Source organism: Crinia signifera, chromosome 7 (genome assembly GCF_055691185.1).
Source record: "Crinia signifera chromosome 7, ASM5569118v1, whole genome shotgun sequence".
NCBI classification, from domain to species: Eukaryota; Metazoa; Chordata; class Amphibia; order Anura; family Myobatrachidae; genus Crinia; species Crinia signifera.
The window spans coordinates 115,410,729-115,426,889 of record NC_139223.1 but is presented as its reverse complement, the minus strand read 5'-3'; the positions used below and the strand labels follow the sequence as shown (position 1 = coordinate 115,426,889).

Here is a 16,161-nt window from a genome sequence, read left to right as displayed (position 1 = left end):
GATACTAGCAAAAATTCTAGCAACTAGACTAAACGCAGTGATCACCACGGTGATACACGAAGACCAATCGGGCTTTATGCCTGGACGGTCCACAACCCGAAATCTTAGGCGGCTTTTTTGTCACTTGCAGGGGGGTACGAAATGCGGGGAGGGGGCGGTGGTCGTGTCACTCGATGCGGCCAAAGCCTTTGACTCCGTTGAATGGGGTTACCTATGGGAGGTCCTGCAGCGTTTTGCCTTTGGCCCTGTTTTTATTAACTGGGTCCGTCTCCTCTATTCCTCTCCGAAGGCCCGTATGTTGGTCAATGGGTTCGTTACATCGGCATTTACACTCCACAGAGGGACTAGGCAGGGATGCCCTCTATCCCCCACCCTCTTCGCCTTAGCTATAGAGCCATTGGCTATCTTGCTTCGCACATCCCCACTGGTTAAAGGTATCCCCCTGGGGGGACAGACGGATGTGGTCGCCTTATACGCAGACGATACCCTCCTTTTTCTTAATGATGCTGAAACCTCCCTCCAGGCTATGTTGGAAATTGTAGAGACATTTGGGGCGTTCTCGGGCCTCCTGATAAATTGGGGGAAATCAAGTATCCTGCCTATTTCAGGCATAATTCCAAATGACCTGATTTCCTCCTCCCCCCTCCAGTGGGTCTTAAAATTTAAATATCTGGGGGTCTGGGTAACCCCTAGGGTGACTGACTTCAGATCGCTTAATATTGACCCGGTCACCACTGAACTTAAGAGACGTATTCACCAATGGAAGAAACTCCCCCTCATAGTTATGGGACGAGTAAATCTTATCAAAATGACAATACTCCCCAAGTATCTATATTTGCTGCAACATTCCCCGGTTTATATACCTAAGCATGCCTTTATTAGTATAAATAGCCTAATCTCATCTTTTATTTGGGGGAATAGACCACCTAGAATTGCATTTAGAACACTAACCAAATCAAGAGTGGATGGAGGCCTGGGTCTCCCGAATATCCAAGCATACTACATAGCAGCCCAACTAGCGCACCTCTCGGACTGGATCCTGGGACGATGTGGGTCTACCTTTGAGTGCGCCTATGCCGAGTGTGTGGGGTCCCGCCTTTCTCCAATCCAGTTCCTTCTCTCCTGTCCTTTCACTCCCACTACTTCTCCTCTTTTTCGACAGGCACTAATGGTGTGGAGACAAGCGCATAAGATGTGCGGCTTGGGGGGCGTGGAGGTGGAGACCCCTCTGTGGTATAACAGAACTTACCCTGAATTCAGGAGACTCTCATTTGAGGGATTTTGGATGGGGGTGGGTTTAAAATCTGCTTCCCAGCTGTTTCTAGAGGGATCTATTAAAACGTTCCAACAGCTGTCTGAGGAATTCCAGCTGTCAAGCAGGCTCTTCTTCCGATATCTGCAGCTGAGACATGCCGCTCAGGCCCAGTTTGGTGATCCCCCCCCTCCCACCTTCACATCCCCAGTCAAGACCCTTCTTAACAACTTGACTGCAAAGGGCCAAGTGTCCGCCATATACAGCTACCTTATCGGCCAAATAGAGTGTGACAGTCTGGACTCCCTGAAAACTAAGTGGGAACCCAACATAGGAACCTTAGAAGATGAGCAATGGCTACAGATTCTTAGCTCTGTCAAATATACTACACCGTGTATGAGATACCAACAAATCTCATTTTATGTGCTACATAGAGCATACCGCTCCCCTGTATCTATGTTCAGAGCAGGGCTTAGATCAGATGACATGTGCCCTAGATGTACCTCACCTGCGGCTGACTTCTGGCACATGCTCTGGTCCTGCCCACAGATCTATGCATTCTGGGAAGCGGTTTGGACAGATATAGGTATCACTGAACTCTCTATCCCAGCCTTTGATCCCAAATACTGTATGTTTGCCCTTGACCTTGAAGAGAATCTATCGCCCGCAATATATAAATATGTCCTCTGTCTAACAACCCTGGCCAAGGTCCTTATTGCCAGGAAGTGGTTCGATGTTACGTGTCCAAACATCTATAACTGGAGAGCCTTGGTGAATGAGGTCTCCGGGCACGAGAGATTCACTTACAGATCTAGGGGCTCTCTTACCTCATACCTGAATAAGTGGAGCAGATGGACGTCCTCTAGATTTGCCACAGCCATCGATGTCCAACACAATCTCAACAACGGCTGAATTAATTGATAAAGCTGGCTATTGGTGTATCAAGTACAAGGATGACCTAGCATCTCCGTCCACCCTCGACTATACATACCTTTTAATCATGACAAGCGCACAACTGCCATTTACACGATGTTATCCTAAGATTTTTATTCGCTTTCTATATAGTATATTTTATTTTTTCCTTCCTTTCTCTTTTTATTGTCTTTTTTCCTTTTTTTTCTCCTACCCTATTCTTTCCTCTTCTTTCTTCTAAAAGTAGTTTAGTTATTTAGACATAAAGTTAAAAAATTAATAATTTGGATTTTATAGGCAAAGCACGAACTGTACGAATACATTGTATAAACACTCAATCTTTCAGATGGACTACACAAGAAATACGCAAGAAATGTCTAATGAGAATGAGATGTTTTATTATCATAGCCCTTAGCAGATGTTAATATGCCACTGTTCCAATGTATGCCCGTGCTTAATGTACATTTTTATGCAATAAAAAATTACACAATTAAGAACCAACTTGATAAACAGTGGTGACAAAGTAGACTGGAGCAGATGTACTAAGCCTGGCGAAGAGATAAACTTGAGATAAAGTGGAGATAAACTGGAAAGAGATAACGCATCAGCCAATCAACTTCCAACTATAATATTTCAAACACAGCTGATTGGCTGGTGCATTATCTCCTTCCACTTTATCTCAAGTTTATCGTTTCGCCAGGCTTAATACATCTGCCCCACTGTCCTTTAAATTAGCATTTGTTGCCAGGACTCTATTGGTATCTATTTGAAAAGAAATGACTGAGCGTGTTCTGCAGCATACTCTTAACATAAGGCTTTTGATACCATTCCCCATAAGAGGTTGATAAATAAAATGGAGGAATTTTGGCTAGGGGTAAAGATTTGTATATATGGGTAGGAAACTGGCTGTGGGATAGAGAACAGAGTGTGGTTGTAAACAGTACAGTATCAAGGATGATACCAGTACTAAGTGGAGTGCCACAGGGGTTGGTGCTAGGGCCCCTTTTACATAACATATTTATTGACAATATTGGGGTGGGTATACTTAGCAAAGTTTCCATCTTTGCTAATGTCACAAAAATGAGCAAAGTAATTACAACAACCAAGGATGTCTCCACATTTCAGTGCAATCTTAATAAACTAGAAAAAGTGACTCAATGTGGATAAATGCAAGATTATGCATCCTGGGAGACACAACCAATGTGCTAGTTATAACCTAACCGGGTTTGCTTTGGTTAAATCATACTGGGAAAAGGATCTAGGAGTCCAAATAGATAACAATCTAGGGTGTAGTGCTCAGTGTCATATAGCAACAAATAAGGACAACAGGAGACTAGTCTGTATAAAAAGTGGTATGGAGAATAGGGACTCAAATGTAATTATGCCACTGTACAAAGCATTGGTTAGACTGCATCTAGAATATGGAGTACAATTCTAGGCCCTGCACTAAAAAAAAGATATCATAGAACTGGAAAAATTCCAAAGAAGAGCAACAAAGCTAATAAAGGGGTTGGAGAATTTAAGCTATGATGACAAATTGAACAAATTGGGATTATTTTTGCTAGAAAAGAGACGTTTAAGGGGAGACATGCTAAACATGTACTAATATATCAGGGGCCAATATAAGGAACTGTCAGACGCCCTTTTTACTGCAAGGAAGGACTCTAGGACATGTGGGCATGAGTTAAGACTAGAGGAAAGAAGATGTTGTTCACTTAGAAGGAAAAAAGTTTTACGGTCACAGCAGTTAAATTGTGGAACTCTCTTTCTAGAGGGTTGGTGTCGGCAGACACAATAAATAAGTTTAAATAAGGTTGGACATCATCTATTGGGTAAAAACATCCAGGGGTACAAACAACAATCATAATCTGTCTTTAAATAAATCAGTATACACAACATATAAGAAGGGATGTAGCAAATAGATAATACACTACTAGACAAGGTTGAACTCGATGGACACACGTCTTTATTCGGCCTTAAATACTATGTAACTATGGGGTTTATTCTAGTTCATTCTTTCTGACAAAATCCTTCTTAGATGGACAAAACCATGTGCACTGCAGGGGGGCAGATGTAACATGTGCAGATAGAATTAGAGTTGGGTGAGTTATTTTGTTTCTGTGCAGGGAAAATACTGACTGCTTTATTTTACACTGCAATATAGATCTCACTTTGAAGAAAAACCCCGCCCAAATCTAATTCTCTCTGAACAAGTTACATCTGCCCCACCCGCAGTGCACATGGTTTTGTCCATCTAAGAAGGATTTTGTCAGAAAGAATGAACTAGAATAACCCCCTATGTATCATAAAGGCTCAATGGAAAGCTGCCCAGAGCTCCAGGAATCTCTGGGCCTTTCAAGCATGGGTTTGCTAGGCCAGGGACTTGACCTCTGGACTGGTGCCTCCAGAGCATCTTAGAAAGCAGCTGGAGACTGTGGTCCAGCCACACTGATTGTGAATTCCACACAATCAGCACAACCAGCCTCAAAGTCTGAAGGCAGACCTTAAATATCTCTCAGCATGCTGATTTGTGGTAAACTGGAGCTATCAACCAATCAGAGCATGGCAGCAAATCACTAAACAGAAGCATGTTTAGAGATAGCATACAGTAGGACCAAATGAGTTTTTTTTTTCATTTATGTCTTCAATGGGGTTTGTACATTGCTTTACCTATGGCCTACAATGCTGTGCTAATGTTCATATTATGTATTTTCTGTACAGAAATGTATGAAGTCTTTCAAGGGAGGAACAATGAGATTCTGGATGATAAATATATGAAATCAATAGATTCAGTTCCTGTAAGAAAACAAATCTATTTAATCTTTGATTACAGCATACCAACTAATCTGTTCATCCAATGTGTTTACGTCAAACTCTACTGCATTAGTGCTTTGTTGCAGCAGAAATGTAATAGGAGTTTTAGCCACAATTGAGATGCTGCCTGAGCTGTTCCTCCAGTCATTAAGTAGTAATACATCTCTCTCTGAGACCCTTACTGCTGAGAGAAATGTCTTCTCCTGGGCAGCGTGTCCATAGGGAGTCCTCTAAGAAAAGTATTCAGGCAACAAACTCATCTGCATCTTATAGAAAAACAATGCTTGAACATTAAGGAGTTATTATCATCTAAGAGTTCTCTAACTTATTATTGTGATTCTGAAAAGTTAGTGACTATATGGCTAGTTGCAATGAGTAATTATAGTACTCATTTATCGCTGTTTATTTTATTTAAAATTTTATGTCCACAAAAAATGAGAAACCAATTGAATTGGACTTTGATGTGCAATTATCATTATATCAATCCTCATTATGAAGTAATTAGCATTCATAAAATGTATCATTTGTTTAATGAGCTTAAAGGCCTCCAGGCCCCCTTTTATTGCATCCTGCGCTAGAGTTATCGTAATGAAACTTTGCTTTGCCGTTTTCCTTGGCAAGAAAAGAGTGATTTCACAGTCAGTCACTCACATACATAAATACATACATACATACATACATACATTTATATATCCCTGAGAAAAGGCTGTGCCCCAAAACACGTGAAGGATTTTTGTGCAAAAAAGTTCTACTTATTTTGGAAATGTTTTCAGAGTGCCAACTCAATATGGTTTCTCTCCACACACACACACACACACACACACACACACACACACACACACACACACACACACACACACACACACACACACACACACACACACATAGGCCCTTATTCTGGTCTGTGCGGCCGGAGCCGCATACGTTGCTCCGGCCGCACAAACCAATCCCCGCCTACAATACGGATCGCCACGGCCGTCCGTACGCGGACGGCTGGCGATCCGCATGAAAATGGTGGGGCGTACGCCTCCACCATGGTGGGAGCTGCCCCCTGCATTCGATGGTCGACGACCATCGAAGGCAGGGCCGCACGCTCCCCCCGCTCACGCAAGCTTAGAGCACACGGACAATCGTCCGTGTGAAAGCTTGTATGGGGGCTGAGAGCTGACATCCGGCGATGTCAGCTTTCCGCCCCCATCACTGGCGTCATAGCCTCATTACCATGCATACGCCCCGCGTTTGCATGGGAACGCCCATGAAACGCTGGGCGTATTCATAGGTAAATGAGGCTATCAAGCCCCTATACGCCCCTATACGCCCCCTTTGCGGCGTATAATTTTTGTGTGCGGCGATTTCGCCTGCACATGCGCAGAGTGACCTCTGCGCATGTGCAGAGTGAAAACATCGGCGGTACGGCCGCACGCGGGCCGTACCGCACAGATTAGAATAAGGGCCATAATGTATATATATTACTAAGCTCAAAATGCTTCGAAAGCTAGTCTGCTATCTTGTGATTGCCTCTGTGTTTGTGCATGTGTGAGAGAGAGATGTAGTTTAACTCGCTGCCAACTGATGGCAGTGTTTTGGAGACATACAAACGCACACTAGACATATATATATATATAGATGAGATATATATATATATATATATATGTTTACACACACGCACATATATAAGGGCAGCATGGATTGTGTAATGTTTAGCTTTTCTACCACAATGTAGTGAGATTATGGGTATGATTTTGACCCTGGGTCCACTTGTGTGAAGTTTGTATATTCTCCCCATGCTTGCATGGGTTTCCTCTGGGTACTCCAGTTTCCTCTCACATTCCAAAAATATACCAGTAGGTTAATTGGCTCCCAACAGAATTAACCCTAACGTGAATGGGTCTACATGCAGTAGGGAATAGAGACTAAAGACTCCATGGAGCAGGGACCAAATATTCTCTGTAAAGCATTGCAGAATAAGTGGGATTATATGGGCATTTTCAAAGTTTTACAGCATTTTCTATATGTACAATAACCTGCCCGCTAGGTCTCTGTTGCGCAGGGTAACACCAGCAATAGCTGGCGTTACCCTATAGAAGCCTATGGGTTTCTCTCTGCATCAGTGCTGTAGACCATTCATAGCAGCCACTGTGTTATTCTGTGCATATGCAGATTTACTCTTAGATCAATTAGGTCCCTTGGCCACAAGCATTTAGGTCCCTTTGGTAACAAGCATGCAAACCCCCGTTGCCCCTGACAACAAGCATATATCTACTATTGTAAAGTGCAATGGAATCTGCTGCGCTATATAAGAAACTGTAAATAAATAAATAAATAAATATACAGTAAATCCCCCTGCTGGAAACAAGCATGTATTTTCCCCTAGTAATAAGCATGTAGCAAACCCCCTGACAACAAGAATGTAAATATCCCCCTGGGCAACGAGCATGTAATCCCACATTGCAATGAGAATGAAACCTCTAGCAAGAAGCAGGTATCCCCTGGCATTGAGCAATATACCTCTGACAAAGAGCATGTAGGTAAGCAGCACTTATGTGGCATAATATGTAATAGGCATTACGTTGTGTGGTATAATGTGTAATGGGCATAACGGTGCGGTATAATGTGTAATAGGCATTATGGTGTGTCGCATTATGGACCCTATTTTAAATGATTCGGTCCACCGTGAGTTCGCATGGAGGACAGATGTTGTGCATTTCTGCCGATGTGCAGATGCAGGGTGCGTGCACCCACGGCGAACATTCTATTCGCCGGGTGCATGCACCCTACACATTGGGTGGGGGCGGAGAAGGACGGGGGGAGCCGGGCAGCCCCATTACCATATAGGAACGCCTAGTGCTTCATGGGTGTTCATGAGGCCATGACACGGGTGGTGGAGGCGGGGCACAGGGCGCCCGCAGTTTAGAGACACCATATAGGTGTCTCTGAACTGCGAGCGCTTGAGAAATCATTTGATGGTCGCCGACCATCGAATGATTTCAGCCCGCCTGCGAATGGATGATTATGTAAATCATCCATTTGCAGGTGTGCGAGGGGGTGGTGGCTGGCACTGCGGGTGGCGTCTAATGGACTCACAAGTCGATCGCGAGTCAATCAGAATAAGGTCCAATGTGTAATGGGCATTACGGTGTGCGGCATTAGGTTTAAAGGGCATTATGGTGTGTAGCATTATGTGTAATGGCCATTACTGTGTGGCATTATGTGTAATGGGCATTACAATATGTGGCATTGTTTAAAGAGAATTACGGTGTGTGGCCTTATGTGTAATGGGCATTATAGTGTACATTTTTGCAGTGAGCCTTTGGCATGCACTGTCCCCATTTTTGGTGTAGGTGTGTATGGGGGAATGATTTAATCTAAATTCCATATACATAAATAAGTCAAGGTCAATTTAGTTTGCATTGATGCCCAGTCAAGGGCGTAACTACCATAGGTGCAAGGGGTGCAGCTGCTATGGGGCCCTGAGCTTAAGGGGGCCCATCTTTGCTGTCTAACTAATACTGTATGTTTTACATACATTTCTCACCATCACTTGCTAAATAGGGGGCCCTTACAAACTTTTGCTATGGGGCCTACTAATATCTAGGTACGCCTCTGTGCCAAGTAGTTGGTGATAGACACGCCCAATAGGCGATGATATATACACCCAGTAGGCAGTGATAGACATGCCTCTCCGATGGTGAACCCACAAATAATATAACTAATATGACCCCTAATATGACTGCTCACATTTACAATATAACTTTGGCGTTTCCAGAACTGCATGGATGGTTAGGTGTAAATTGCGTTCCTTTCCATAGTCATACATGTGTCCATGTAATCCTTGACACCACACTACTAGTTTACACAGAGATGGCTCCGACAGTGCAGGATAGTTTAAGTACAGTATAAACATTAATCATAAACAAAAAAAACGTAAAATACTTACAGGCTAACTCGATTCTTATCAAGTCCCTCACCCCGATGTGTTCCAGAAAGATGCCAGATGAGCTGGTGGTTTTAAAGAAGAAGGAGATGTCGGTGCTGAACTCAGAGTGGAAAGTTGGGAAGTACAAGTAGGATGCAATTGTGGAGAAAGAAGCAGAATTCCAAAAGCTTCCTGCAAAAAAACAATATTGTATTTGCATAAACTTATGTTTGCAAAGGTTACTCCAAGATTTTATCATTTAAATAGTAAGAATCGAGGTAGGGATGATGTAGGGATGATATACAGTAGGGATCATGTATCGATTATGCATACTCACTGTCACCATAGCAACGTACTGGACCCACTTTCCAGGCGACTTCTGAGCCTGGCCTGTTTGTATCAGTAATCATAATCTGAGAGACTGGTAAATGATCTTTAAAGGTTAGGAATCCAGTGTCATTTGTCCTAAGGAAAACAAAATACATTGTCTAACCAGCTACATTAAATTTTGAACACATAAGAAGCACTGATGGCAGTTTTACTTATTAATGGCCTTAGACCTGTGTTTATTACAAGTAGTGTACTGGGAGATTGTCAACTCCAAATGTGACCCCAATACTTTTAGTGAAGTCACAGCAGAATCAGTGTTCTGCTAGTCCGTAGCATAACTAGAGATGAAGCCCCCCCCCCCCCCCTGCCAAAAACAAATTTGGCACCCCAAACCCCACCCCTACACAGGGACAGCGCAGGTACACAATAAACAGTACCTGCGCTGCTTCTATCTATCCCGAAGGAGAGCATCTTGCTCTCTACAACGAGCAGTGAGGAAGGGGAGCGCTGGCCGGGCCACGGTAAAGGGAAAGCGGCGGGCAGGGTGTCAAGGGAGCTCTCTCACTGTCTGTGACTGTGTGAGGAAGCTCAGTGACCCACCCCATGGGCGGTTCATGGGGCTGGTCACTAAGCGTCCTCACACAGACAGCCAGACGGAGAAGTCTGCGTAATTTATTGGCAACTGCTGCAGACTTTTCACTCAGGACTGGCACGCTGTCTGGCAGCCTTTGTAAGCTCCGTGATCCTGCGCCCCAGTGGCGTCTGCTCCCCCAGCCACTGCTAGGGCTGCGGAGTGGTAGTTACGCCACTGCTGCTAGTGCCACTTGATGCCAGATTACACAATAAGAATTTCTCTCCATCAGTACCCTACTGTATGTGACAGTGTACCTGTAATATCAGAATAAATCCGAACTACATCATAACAAGTATTTTGAGGTGTCCATAATTGCTGTGAATTTCAGAGACAATTTTCCCATTTTAATTCTAATTGGCTGCAGATGGCAAAAATACCAACAATGTGCATCAGTATCCGATGGGGAGCCGACAAATGAATAATGTACTGTCTTACACAATCATTTATAAAATAGCCATCCAGGCTGCCAATCACTTTGTAATAAAATAATTAACTCATTAGAAAAGTTCTGTGACATAGTAGATTTTGTTTTGTGCACAAAATAAAATATACAGTATGTGAAGTTTGCTCAAATAGACCATTAATAAACCTTCAGAAGGTTTCTGAAGTCATTGTCTCGAGGTATTCTGAAGCTCCACTTCATCACGCAATAATGTTACAGAAAAAATATAATTATATGGTTTACTTTAAATGACACTGGTTCAGATTAAAACAATAATGATTGGTTAAGTAAAGGTAGAATAAAGGTGTTACAACCCTTGTTGGGTCTGTCTGTCTTAATGTGCTAATCTTGAAAACCTTTTTTGTGCGGTTTTCACTAATATGTAGTGTAGTTCTCAAGTAAGGTTTAGGTATATTTACCATCAGCCTATCCTGTGCCTATCATGTATATATATAAAACCAGTAGATACACACACTCAAATCTCCCTTTCGCTCTCTCTCTCTCTCTCTCTCTCTCTCTCTCTCTCTCTCTCTCTCTCTCTCTCTCTATATATATATATATATATGATCTAGAAAAGATAAATGTGGGCGCTCCAATGGTGCAAAGATTACCACTTTTAAAATAATGGATTTTTATTCAAGAACTGCACATAAACAAGGGATGGGTAACGTACCGAATACAGCGGCTTACAATCGCCGCACAGAACAGGCATAGGAGGGTGCAAAAGCACCTTACAAGCGTTGGAGAGGTTACACTCAAGGCTCCGGTCGTGTTGGACGCTAGGCCACGCCCCTACGCATTTTCGTCACGCTGGACTTCGATGAAGGGGCAAATGAAAGCCCTTTATTTAATAATTTTAATTGTAGGGCAGTCAATATAGTACTGGACAAATTAAATATTCCTTTTACTTCTAGATTTTCTGGCTCAGGATTTGTCACTACTTTAGGGTTCTCCTTTTGAAAGATTCCACTGCAGTGCTGCAATTCGTGGACCAATTAAAGTGGGATAAAAAAGCTAATTGGGGGACAATAGATGTAAACTCTTTGTACACATCGATACCCCACGACAAAGGGCTAGAATGTATTTACCAAGTGTTGTCCAGGGATTCTACCTTAACAGAAGCTAAAAGGCGATTTATTGTAAAGTGTGTAAGATTTGTGTTGAAATCAAACTATTTTACTTTTCTGGGTACCTATTACCTGCAGCAGTGCGGGACGGCGATGGGGACTGTTTACGCCCCAGGATTCGCCAATTTGTACTTAGGGGAGTGGGAGCACGAACATATTTATAATAATAACCCGTTTGTGCATCAAATTACCACTTATAAAAGGTATATCGACGACCTGAAACTAGTATGGTCTGATACCCAAGGGGAGTTTGAAGAATTTGTCGATTACCTGCATACCAATACATACAATTTATCCTTTACGAGTAAATTCGAAAGAAGCACTGTTGAGTACTTAGATTTGAACATTAAGGTGTCAGAGAATGTGTCAACAAATGTATTTGAAATTGAAACTTCCACTTTTTTCAAAACAGTAGATTCCAATAATTATTTGGACTACAATAGTTGCCATCTGAATAAGTGGAAGGATAACCTTCCTTATTCTCAACTGCTCCGACTACGTCGCAACTGTAGTAGCCTCGAAATCTTTGATGGGCAGGTGTCGACATACACTGCCCGGTTCAAAGACAAGGGTTACCCAGAAGGTCTTATACAAGCTGCTATAAAAAAATGCAGAGATCTGGATAGAAAGGATCTTATGAAGTATAAGCCAAAGAAAGATAAAAGCAAAGATCTAATCTGTCCATTCGTTACAACTTATAATATCAGAAGTAACGACATTAAACGCGTGTTGACTAAACACTGGCCGGTAATAAAAATGGATCCTTTTTTGCAAAAAGTAGTGGGAGACAGATCAGAATTGATCTTTAAAAGGGCGACTACTCTAAAAAATCGGTTATCCCCGAGTCTCTTACAAATTGAACCTTGTTCAAGTTTCATGAAACAAATGACTTCACCGCAAGGTTTTTTTCCTTGCGGTAAATGCAAAATGTGTTGTCATACTATTAAGGGAACGAAAAAAATAGAAGGTAAAAGGAACAAAGAACTTACCGTTAAAGGTTTCATGAATTGTCTGAGTACCCATGTTGTTTATCTTTTAGTTTGTCCGTGCGGGAAAAAATACGTGGGGCAAACTAAGAGGATGCTTAAAATCCGCATCCTTGAGCACTATCGAAATATCAAGAATGGGCTGACCTCACACAGTGTTCCCAGGCACTTTAAACAGTGCCAGGGTAGTGACCCAGTGGGTATGAAATTCATGGGTTTAGAACACGTGACATTAGATGTGAGAGGAGGTAATAGAGAAAATCTACTTATGAGAAAGGAGTCTTATTGGATTTATAATCTAGATACCCTATATCCAACAGGGTTAAATGAAAATATGGAGATTACCCCCTTTCTCAGGTGATTTTTTTCTTTTCCTCTTTGGGTAAATGCATATACACTTCTTGGTATACTGTGGTTCTATTATTTCTACTGTATTTATTTTCCCTGTTGGGTAAAAAGCCCATACAAAAGATGTTCACAATTTTTTGAATTATCTATGTGTAAAGGTTTGCAAAAATCGTGTTTCTTCAAATTTATGTCCGGGTATTATTATGTTCCTCTTTTTCTTTCCAGAAATGGAAGTTGGCGCACAACAGAATTACTTGCACTTTCCGTGTGTCCTATATACCTCTTTTACATCATCTCCGAAAAAGGATGTTTTATTGTGTATCGATGTTTTTATCGATTTTATCGATTGATTGTTTTTCTATGCGAATTTTTATGTGAATTTGTATTGCCATTTTTTCACTGATTGTTGTTATACTGATTTTTTATGAATATATGCTAAAAAGCTGTCTGTTTTTTAAATATGTGTGTTTTTTAAATATGAAATTTTGCACATTAATATATAGGTATGTTTAGTATCATTGTAAGCATGTTTTATAAAAACATTTTTTCAATGTCCATGCTTGAAATTAGTCAGGCAATTGTAAGATAGCACACCCTCTGTATTAGATAGTAATTTAGTACACCTGAGGTTGTGTTATTTAAGAGGTATGTGTTTGACGCTAGGCCAGCCCTCTGACGAAGTCCAGCGTGACGAAATGCGTAGGGGCGTGGCCTAGCGTCCAACACGACCGGAGCCTTGAGTGTAACCTCTCCAACGCTTGTAAGGTGCTTTTGCACCCTCCTATGCCTGTTCTGTGCGGCAATTGTAAGCCGCTGTATTCGGTACGTTACCCATCCCTTGTTTATGTGCAGTTCTTGAATAAAAATCCATTATTTTAAAAGTGGTAATCTTTGCACCATTGGAGCGCCCACATTTATCTTTTCTAGATCAAACAAATCCCGCTTCTTGGATTCGGGAGAACACCTTGTGTTCATTTGTGTGGAGCTGCCGGCTTGAACAAAGCAAGTGCACTAAAACAGCGTGGAGCTGTGACTCACCTGTGTCGATTAAGGAACCGACTTAAGACTGTGTCTAAAAGGACTGGTATTTAATACCGTAATATTGACATTTTTTCATTTGCGCACTGTATTATATCCATAGGCGTGCGCAGCCCGTTTTATTAGGGGGTGCACCATTGGAGGGGGCGTGTCCATCACTATCTACTGGGCGTGTTCATCATCTCCTATTATTACACATAATAAAACACACTAGACATAATGTCATGCACAATAATGCCCATCACACATGCCACACACCGTAATGCCCATTACACATTATGTTAGGGCTTAAAAAAATATTATTAAAACAGGGACAATAGGGACTGTGCACGTCGAAGGCGCGCGCCAAAAATTAACACATACTTACATGCATATTACACATCACACAGCCATTACATAGTATACCACATTCCATAATGCCCATTACACGTTGTACGTGTAATTCCCATTACATGTTACGCCTCACACCATGATGCCCATTACACGTTACGCCTCAGACTGTGATGGCCATTACAGATTATGCCATGGGGGGGGGGATGTGAAATGTTCTTTGCCAGGAGTCACATGCTCCCTGGGAAGGGGGTGGTTAAATGCTCGTTGACAAGGGGAGTTTCATGCTCATTGCTGGGGGTGCGCATTGCACACCAGCGCTCCCGTGAATCCGCACTTCCGGGTAGCGCTGTGCACTCTTCTTATAAGATGCCCACCGGAGCCGCAGCCTCCTTCCCTTTTGAGCCGCTGGCCGGATGCTGCACGCCGCACACTGAAGCTACTTTACCTGTCAGCGGCAGGCAGCATCTGGTCAGCCGCTCAAAAGGGAAGGAGGCTGTGGCGGGCACGGGACACTTGTACCCCAAGTGCCCAGGGGCAAATGCCCGCCCGCACACATAGTATACACACACACACACACACACACATACAAAAAAAAAAAAAAACGGTTTAACCTCAATATCCCTGGAATCAAATAATCCATATGGATCCGCCTGGTATCAGATTGAAGGCCCAGCGATTTGGGTTCGACTGAAATCAACCTCGAGCTTCAATGATGCCGAAGGGGGAACTGGCAGCCATTGAACTGGGTGGGGGTCAGAATTAGCGGGTCCCATGTTATCCTATTGGGAAAACGTTCCAGCTTTGCCTGGCAGTATCTCCGGTTCCCAGGGGGCTAGAGACACGGGGCTGGGCTCGTTGGAAAGCCCCATCCCTCAGCTATGATTAGGAGGTGCCTGTGCACCCCCGGCACCCCCCTTGCGCACGCCTATGATTATATCTTATATATATATATAACTTCCACTATTCTTACATTTTAGGTAGAAAGTTTCTAAATGGATGTGGATCGTATTGTCGACCCGACTTAGGTCGACACCGTTGGGTTGACAGACAACAGGGTTCTAGGCCGACATGGGTGAAGGTCGACAGGTATCTAGGTCAATATGGGACAAGGTCGACATGGGTTTAGGTCGACAAATGTGTTAGGTTGACATGAGTTAGGTCAACAGGTCGCGAGGTTGACATGGGTTTTTTCACAGTTTTTTTTTACCGAAATGTCGACACAGTCGACATGGACACAGTTGAAAGTCAACCGCAGTCCCTCGCATCGCTCGCTTCCCTCGCGATGCTTCGGGCACGATGCCTCGCTGCCCTCAGCACACTATTTTATTCTACCACCACGCCCTAGTGGATGGTAGGGCATGAAATACCGCTTGTCAGCACATGTCGGCTCAAATAACAGTGAACAAACCCATGTTGACCTCGCGACCTGTCGACCTAACCCATGTTGGCTAACGCATTTGTCTACCTAAAACCATGTTGACCTTGTCCCATGTCGACCTAGACACCTGTTATCCTTCATCCATGTCGACCTAAAACCCTGTCGACCTAGTTGCCTGTCGACCCAATGGTGTCGACCTAATGACTGTCGACCTAACTCAGGTTGAAAATACGACCGTATCCCGTCTAAATAGTATGCTACTTATGGGTTATATGCAATCAAAGTGTTTAGATCCAGATTCTGGCTTTTCTGTTTAATATATACACATAAACATACAGTAAATGAGCTGAATGTGTGATTTGTGATACCAAGAGATTTACTGTAGCAATTGGACTGCATTTACAGACACTTTAAAAGAAGCAATTTCTAGGAATAAATGCAGTATGTTCTAATCTGATGGAATATGGTATAAACCATTTTAATAACTCAAATAAGAAGAATGACAGCTTCAAGCATACTGATCAGATGATCTCAGGTCTTTTATTCTGTAAGCCTTTTTTTAAAGTCATTTGTTACTTTTGTATCATTGAAGAATTCTCTTTTCTCCTAGTTGTCATTTTCAAACACTGGAGCATATGAAAAGCAGCTGTT

At 42.7% G+C, this 16,161-nt stretch overlaps 1 protein-coding gene across 2 annotated transcripts in view; it reads right to left on the bottom strand.

Moving 5' to 3' along the window:
• CNTNAP5 (contactin associated protein family member 5) overlaps window positions 1-16,161 on the bottom strand; it is a 469,403-nt gene that overhangs the window by 87,564 nt on the left and 365,678 nt on the right. For both annotated transcript variants that reach the window (XR_014450796.1, XM_083153658.1), the window contains exons 15-16: window positions 9,232-9,359; window positions 8,916-9,086 (exon numbers count right to left, since the gene is read on the bottom strand). Coding sequence is in view for 1 of the 2 variants with exons in the window: in XM_083153658.1 (XP_083009784.1) it covers window positions 8,916-9,086; window positions 9,232-9,359 (299 nt within the window). In the remaining variant the exon portion in view is untranslated. The remainder of the gene's footprint in view (window positions 1-8,915; window positions 9,087-9,231; window positions 9,360-16,161) is intronic.